General features: G+C 37.2%; 1 protein-coding gene across 1 annotated transcript; it reads right to left on the bottom strand.

The window, feature by feature from the left end:
- Nucleotides 1-1176: 1176 nt before the first annotated feature.
- LOC139147589 (gigaxonin-like) lies at nt 1177-8894 on the bottom strand. Its single transcript, XM_070718722.1, has 7 exons — nt 8422-8894; nt 7759-7967; nt 7042-7235; nt 5502-5791; nt 4678-4793; nt 3726-4310; nt 1177-3040 (listed from the first exon to the last, which is right to left on the bottom strand). Exons 1-7 carry the CDS (start codon nt 8592-8594, stop codon nt 2721-2723), a joined length of 1887 nt encoding a protein of 628 aa, XP_070574823.1. The 5' UTR covers nt 8595-8894; the 3' UTR covers nt 1177-2720.
- Between the last annotated feature and the right edge of the window lie 7 nt (nt 8895-8901).

Genomic DNA, 8901 nt, shown 5'->3' with positions numbered 1-8901 from the left:
AAAATCTCCACACCTACCAGTATATTTTCTATTTTCTGGTCAAACTTTTACAATGTTTTTGAGGCATTCCTTTAAATTCTTCAATTCTGATGAAATATATTATATATATATATATATATATATATATATATATATATATATATATATATATATATATAAACTTTTACAATAACAAGTTTTTGAGGCATTCCTTTAAATCCTTCAATTCTGATGAAATTATATATATATATATATATATATATATATATATATATATATATTGGAAGAGTCAAAACAGTAACAAAAAGATTAATAAAACAAAGGGGCCTGTCGCACCCTTACATATTTTAGTTGGTATATTTTTTATACTTCCAAAATACATCTTTTCTGTAATTAGTTCCCATTAAATCTTCAAACAATCTACAATCCTTGGCAAAGCATCTCTACATTTTGACACTTGAATGATTGTGTCTCAGCAAAGGCTAGAAATTTAAAATACATGATTTTGGAGAGTGAGATCTTTAATGTTGGATTAAAAAGCGTTTTACGAAATTGTATTATTCATGCAAAATTACATGCCAGTCTAATGCTATTACGATTGAAGCGTGCACGAAAATAATAATTGCCATAGCACATTTTTGCATCATGATTTTGAACTACGACAATGACATCATCTGCTACTACTATATGTACATGATAAAATTTTCTGAAAATGTTACAGAAGGACAAATTCTTTGAGCATGTTTTGAAAGCAGTTCTTGTACGCAATACAAATACTATTTCTGTTTTATGTGCCTGGCTTCACACTTCATATAACCATAAAGTCTGATTCTCAGGAAATAGATGTCAGTAAATATTTAGTTTTAAAACGATGCATGGAAGATAAACAAAACCTCTTTTAGAAACTAAATTTTTATCAGTTTGTTGAACCCTGCCAAAAAAACTTGAAAAGGAAAGACAGTACACTATAGCACAACGGTACAGTATAGGGATTGGAATTCCAAAATTACTTCAAAAAAATTGAAAACTATATTACATTGAGCTTTTGACGACATATTCGGATGAGTATCAGAATTTCCCATTTTGGGAATTCAAGGGCCTGTAGGTTTAACTGTTGATTATTTTTTTTCCCTATTTTCATTTTGTATTTCATTTGCAAGGTCTTGTTCTAATCACAGTCCCTCTATAGAGGGACTGTGTTCTAATCCACCAACCAGGCTGAAACACTCACTATTTACTAGCAGCTTGTCCACAGTGTTTTCTTTTATATATGTAACAGGCATTACTTTGTTTACATTTGAATTCTAGTCCGGATCAAAATTCTCTTGTCAACAATAACAATGCAGTATACGCCTACACAGGCTGAGTTGACAAGGTGAATACTGAGTATCTCAGCACACCTTGGGGAGTAGAACAAGAAACTTCAGTTAACATTTCAATGAAATCATCCAAAATTACAGCTACTGGTCCTTTTCACTAAGTGACTTCCCATGATACATTGCTTTACAGATTGATACCTTAATTAGGTACTTTCAATTACTAAATTACTTTTCATGATCATCACAATGAAAAAACTAAAAAAAAAGTTGTGTTATTCAGAGATTCAGAAAAACAAGGTTATTCCTTATATATTTGCCTGGTATTCACAATGACACCAGATGTGTGCATCTTCATCATCAAAATTTCTCACATTAGTAAATGGAAGATCAGTTACTGCTGGGAAAAGATCCAACTTGATTTCTGTCACTGGACAAGCCAGTCTCTACAAACAAAGATTACAACAAAGTATTCAGTAAATTTCTACAAAAAAACATGATTTGCTGACTTTCAGCAGCACTACTGGTAGTGTTGTGTTACTGGTAGTGTTTTGCTGTGCGTGTAAGTTGAAATCAGTTAATTGTGCGTGTAAGTAAATTTCAGTAGTCTTGTACAGGCACTGAGAACATACTATTATGTCCACTAATTTATTTCTTATCCATATGATTTGAATTCCTAGGAAGGTATCTGTGATGGGGGCACTGCAAATAATATATTGTCTCAAAATCAGTTTTTTTGCAACGACTCATTCAATTTTCAGTAATTTGTAAACCAAAGATTTAGATATTTGTAGAAATCACCTTTAAGCATGATAAATAGTCAGTCATAAACTGGTGAGAAACAAGTGTAAATTTATGTAAATTTATGCCAATCACCTAGTTTCCTTGCTTTTTTCTCTCCCGTTTTTAACACTTCAAAACTTTGAGAACTTTAAAGTTCTTACATTTCGAATAAGTGTCACTTAATATTTGCTTAACATGATTTTAATCACTTTTTTGAATGTCAGTTTTTCAACCCCTGTCATTTAAGAATATGAATAAATAACGCAAAAAATAATTGTCATCTTTTTCTATATAAACTCTAGTTTCAAGTGAGATAATAAATTTATGAAGAAGCATCTAGCTTTTTACTTAAATTTAGTTTCATAATTTATACCAAAATTGATGGTTTTTATCCTCGATATATACCCCTTCATCCTATGAGTACACCATTACTACTACTCAAAACTGCCTTTTAACAATTTTATAGTATAAGGTTTCCATGTCATCTTTGATGAGAAAGTTTGTTTTGAAAAAAAGCGTGTTGGTTGAGAGCAACGCCACCTTAAGACTATGTTCACTTCATGTTCATCCTATAAAAATTGATACATTTATCCTCCACTTTCATAAACTTGAGTCATGAAATGATTTCCTGAAAAACAGAATTTAATGCCGCTTTGCTGAAGGTTGCCGATTGGCTGAAGATTTGTGCGCTGTATGCTTTTTACTCTGATGTGATGTCGTACCGGGGCGGTCATCGCCTTCGAGTTTTCCGGTCTTCTCCAGCATCGTGTAGTACAGCTTGCATGGAATTCTCAGACTTGCACACTTCATGTGAGACTGGTGGTCCGGGAAAGCCTTGACTGCCGGTTGCCATAACTGCCAGCCGTCTTCCGGGATGCAGCGAACGCAGTGGTAACTGTAACCGGTGTCCAACCAACCGATGACACAGATGAAACCCTGGATGTGTAATGCTCCATACAGTCCTGCCATTGAAACACAGAGACATACAGTTACTGGTCAACTTTCAACCACTGCCTTTTACAAGTCAAGAATGAAAATCTGGGGTCAACATGCAAAATTTAGTACTAGAGAAACAGATTACTAAACATTTACCCACACTTGAAATTAAAAATGGTGGCCATCCCTGTTTTAACTCTGTGGGAAAAATTAAATTTTTGATTTTCACAAAGATGGTCATGCAGGAGAAGTACGGTATATTCCATGAGCTCCAAAATGAGCCCCTGCAAACGGTAGACTAAAATTGTATTGTGAAAGTTTGAAAGTCCAAATTTCTATCCCCATGCTACATAGACAGTCGAAGTGAGATAATAAAGGAGAGCTTATATTTCATAATCATGAATTTCATCTTCATACAGTATTTGATATGGTGCCAGGTGCCCAGCAACCTGTTTCACCCAGACTAAGGAAAAGAAGTTTGTCAATACTAAATGAACTTGCTCATCACTACATTTTCAAACTTGTAAGGTCATTTTTTCTTCATTGTCTTTTTTTGTATTTTTGTTTTTTTAAAGGGGTTTCCATTGTTTGGCTTTTTCTTATAAGTTTTTGTCCATCATCTTTATACTATAGAATTATGTATTGTTAAAGTCGATCTTAACAGAAAGAAAACTGACTTTATGTAATGGATCCCAAAATATTTCCATTTACCTGAGCTGGTTGTCATGGTGCACATCCCATTGTTCACCGATGACAACAGGTGCCAGGTGTTCGTCTCACTGTGGTACAACTCAGTTCCACAGAATTTCATCTCATTCTGAGCACTGGGACAGAGTAAGTTTCGCAGGCCGCCAAATACAAACAGTTTGTCCTTCACGCCCACTGCAGATGGACAGAAACGCCGCTCCTTCAACGGAGCAACAACACTCCAGGTTTTTGACACCGGGTCGAAACACTCCACCGCATCGAACACTTGTCCATCATGGCAACCGCCAATCACAAATATCTTCTTCTGCATTACTGCACATGCAGGAGTCTCCCTCGCAATCTTCATTGGAGGCATGTCTTCCCATCTGTCCTTGTAAATGTCATACGCTTCCATGGTTTTGACAGTGCCATTCCTGATCCCTCCGATGGCATAGATACAGTCGTCAATGGCAACTAACCCAAGAAGCTCACGGGCTTCCCTCATTGGTGCAATGGCAGTCCATGTGTTTGTTTGGGGATCATACTTTTCTCCAGTGTTGAGAATTTGATCACCTTCATTTCTTCCCCCAACAGCAAACAGAAAGCCACCTTTGAGTAAAAAACACAAGCATTTATGCACAAACATTATCTTCTTTCCGTATGCCCTATTTGACATGGAAATTACAGTCATCTGCATTGCTGTGATGCAACGCGGGAGTCAAGGGTGATAATAATTGTATTTATAATACGTCAATAAACTTGGACATAGGGTAGAAAACAACTGGTCATTTCTACACACAGAAAAATTGTTCACACAACCATTACATAAGAACTTGTCGATGTGTAAATCATGTCCAGTAACAACAGTCTTTGGACAGTGTGCGCATTGCAGTCATCTGACAATCACAGAGCACGCAGTGAAGATGAGAGATTTAGGAAATACTGGTCAAAATTGAAAAACAGATCATTTTTTTACCAGCTGAGACCATCGCGTGGTCTGCCCTTGGTGTCATCATTGGAGGAAGATCAACCCACTGTGGCTGCTCATGGAACGGAACCACACACCGAACTGTCGACAGAATACTGTTACACCTGCAAACAAAGCCATGGAAAAGAATATACATTAATATTTAAATCACATAACACATGTGGTACGAATGTTCATTTACACTATATGAAAGATATTCTCGAAAAACTTTTCAGAAGTTTTAATAAAAGAAGTGATCTCCACTGTAGTATCAACATTACATTTTGAAAAGCACTAGAACGCCAATTTGGCACCAATATTTTTCTCGATGCATTCAACATTCATGGAAGTTTTGTTCATACATTTTCCTCAAAGCCAAGGTTCAGTGGTGCAAATCCTAGGGATGTCTTTAAGCTGTTCACCACCATGGCTTGGCCAAACCCATTGTTATCAATGGTAATTGTGGACCTGTTTACAGGGAATTGGGGTGAGCAGGTTAAGCTGTTCATCATGGTTCCAACATCACCATTTATGGAGATTAATTTTGGCAAAACCATAGGAGAATGCGTTAAGGTAGTGGACTGCCATATAAAGTGCAAAGAATTTACAGTTTAAGCTTTTCACAGATTTTAGCACATCAAACACGACTGTATTCTGTAAAGTCATTGGAATTTTACAGAAAAGTGGAGGTAAAAGAATAAATTGCTATGGGATTCAGGCATATAAACTAAAAGAGGTGGATTCATAAAACTCAACAAAATCTTTTATCAGATCACATTTCATCAAAATTGAAAATTGAAATTGAAAATGTCAGTGTTTTAAGTTTCACTTACGGTTTATAAACTCCACCTGACACCACGATGACATCATAGTAGCCACGCAAATCTAGGGGCGATTTGAAGAGCTCACCGTAATAGACCCTGTCAACCTCTTCTTTGCAGCCCGGTTCTTCCAAAATCAGACTTTCTGTTGCGATGTGTTCCTGGTAATAGTGAGAGCTGATGTAGTGGAATCGTACGCAGCCCAGCAGTTCCTTCAGATGCTTCCTACGGTCAGCCACATTGTGCTTAATCCACCTCATGGCGGCATCAAAGATAATCTCTTCACTTCGCCTTGAAATGATCTAGACAATGAGAAACAGAATAACCTTTACCTGTTTTAGTTTGCTGACATTACTGCTGCTAAAGGGATTGCATTTTTGGTGAACTATATTACATACAGGTATTTTCTGCCTAGGTAAAAACCTCTGCTAAAATATATACATGCAATGGTTCTACTCCGGAATAAAAAGGACGCGATGCGTTCTACAGACTCAGTACGCCAAAATAATCACGTGATGCCGGTACAAACAAACCCACATGTGTACTAACACGTATGGAAACACACATTCATCTAAGCGCGTTTGCGCACATGGCTTTGTTTGTACCGTGGTCGATTCGAATTCCGGGTTTGGCCTATTGCTACAGGTTGAATAAAAAAGAGTTTACACAGGTTTGATACTCGAGAAAGTTCAGTGGTCTTAGCTCCTGTACAATACTGCCATTTTTCATCAATAGCAATTACTGCATTGCCCATTATAGTACTGCTCCTGTAGCTCAGTGAACACATATAGAATTGTGTGATGAAAATGTAGGACTGCATGGCTCATACAGGACAGCTGCAGGAGCCCTCAGATTGTTGGAAACTCTTAGTACGGTAAAATGCAAATTCTCTAATTTTCTATTGATTCACCTTTGACAGTGTTAACTTTTCAAATTTGTTAAGCAGGAATAAATATAAGGAAGAAAACAAATGACAGGAAAATCTGCTGATCTGTACAATCAGCCCTGCTACATTGTTCACGTACGATAGGATGACATACCAGTATAGTGTTCTCCACAGCTTGGAAGAACAGAGGAGCCACTAATTTAAATAACAATGTTAATTTACATATTCTTTTTATTTTGAAAATGTATTCTCTGTATGATATTAACATATATAAGGATTTCTTGAAAAACAGATGGGTGGCCCATCACCCTTGACGATTCCCTGGTGGAAAACTCTGGTATACACATCACATCAATGGAATATGATTACATGTTCATTATGGCACTGATCATGATTGAAGGTTTATTACTAAAATAGAAACACACACAATATTTGCTGTTGCCATGAGAAATTCAAACAATCTATATCATTGTGCGCTGTGTTCATCACTGTAACTCGCTGATATGTGATTTTGATGGTTTTCAATCGTCACATCAGTGTTAACAATCACAAACTCTCCATTTCTGTAGAGTACAGTTTCTCAAATCATACCAAAATTTTCAGGAAAACATTTGTTTACCGGTATATCACAAATGGAACATTGATGCTATGAAAAAGCCCTTTTACCTGTAGCTGAAGCTGATCCCGTGATAAGATTTCCTTGACACACTCAGCTGACTGCTGTAGGAACTCCTCATGACGACAGACATCTGAGAAGTTGGCCTCCATGCACTCCGTTGCTAAGTAGTGAATCCAGGGACAACTGTACCTCTCTGTGAAGTTCCTGATGCCGATACAGTTGGCTGCAGAGATGCATTGCTCTGAAAAAGAGAATGAAAATGTAAGCTGTGCCATGACTTTATCCCGAAGATCTTCCGATCGAAATGTAAAGAGTTCTACTCTTTGCAATTCATAAGTGAGAGTACTGGAGAAAATGGCATTGTACTGGACTTATGTGCAATAAGATTTCACCACAATGACTTGCTGTCGTTATAACTCAAACCATGCCTATAGAAGCTATTGATGATTCTGTGCATAGCTGAATGTACATTAAGTCAGATTCACGTCTGTTTCACCTGTTCATCCCCTATTCCCCATAAACAGCCCCACAACCACCATTGCCAACATTGGGCTGAACCATGGTGAAGGTTACTTATTACATATATGTTGCAATTTGGTCATTCTTTGCACAATGTACTTCAATCAAAGCAAGCATGCTGCTAGGCTATGGGCTACCATTTCTGAGCAACTTTTCAGGTCTGCGGTCACATTGCAGTGAAACAGGTAAATCAAATTATGTACTGTGAGAATCAGTGCATCACAAAGTAGAGGACAATATCTCACCTAGATAATCACAGCATAACTTTTTCAGATTTGCCATGAGGAGGACATCTGAGGCCTGAAAGACATCCTGTATATTGTCTTGATTCAGAGTGACCTCACCAGTGTAGATGTAGTCCAGGACAAGTTCAAAGGTCGGCACATCCAGCTCCGGCAGACTGATGACTAGTCTCCGGTCAGAGTTCTCGCTTGCTGAGTAGTTGAATAGGGATCTAACGGTGCAAAATAAGGAAATATTTACAGGCATGCATTTGATACCATCAGGCTGTCAAAAAGACTGAAACATCGAACATGACAAATTTCCTAAGAATACACACAATGTATCAGTCTGATTGTGGGACCACTTGTATCAATGATCATGATTTGATGTTTGATGTAGAAGTGATTTTAAACATCAACAACGACATATATATATATATATATATATATAATATATATATATATATATATATATATGTATACATACATACACACTGACGTGTACACAAGTTACACTGATTACACAGACAAATTTCAATTTCAGATAGAAAGTTACAATAAAAAAGTGATAGCAAATTAATGATACGACATTCCTTCACACTAAATGTATATGCAAATATGTTCCTTTCATCTTCAATCATGGTTTATGAACGTTTTTACATCCATGGTTTGATGTACCACACATACCTGAAGTAGGAGCTGCCCGCTGCCAGTACATTTCTCTGCACAGGTACGTCCTTGTCATCGATGACTAAAGTGAAATCATAGAACCCATTGTTCCGGCGAAGCTCTTGAAGATTCTGCAGCAGATCCTTGGCGTGCTGGGGGCAAGAGTACTTCAATCCACTTTTCTCCGCCATAATTATGGGGCATGTTCTTCAAAATGGCACAGTCCTCGGTTTTACGCCAGCCTACCGGTGTGTGTACAGTGTACAAAAACAATCTCTCGCTTGCTCTCTGCTCATGCACTTTCACTGTCAAATGGCGAAGGTGATACAAAACATTACCATTATTTATCGTTATTCAGGAGATTAGCAAGATCTAATAATTCTGGCGGTGGTTACCTGCAACAAAAAATCATTCCGAGTAGAGCGTCATACGTGCCTTTCGGCAGTGTGTAGGTTTCTAATGTTTTGGAGAATCCTCCTCTTCCGGGTTTTAAGTTAT

Source organism: Ptychodera flava, chromosome 13 (genome assembly GCF_041260155.1).
Source record: "Ptychodera flava strain L36383 chromosome 13, AS_Pfla_20210202, whole genome shotgun sequence".
In the NCBI taxonomy this organism is placed as follows: domain Eukaryota; kingdom Metazoa; phylum Hemichordata; class Enteropneusta; family Ptychoderidae; genus Ptychodera; species Ptychodera flava.
Note: the sequence above shows the minus strand (reverse complement) of the source record. Positions and strands in the feature narration are given on the sequence as shown.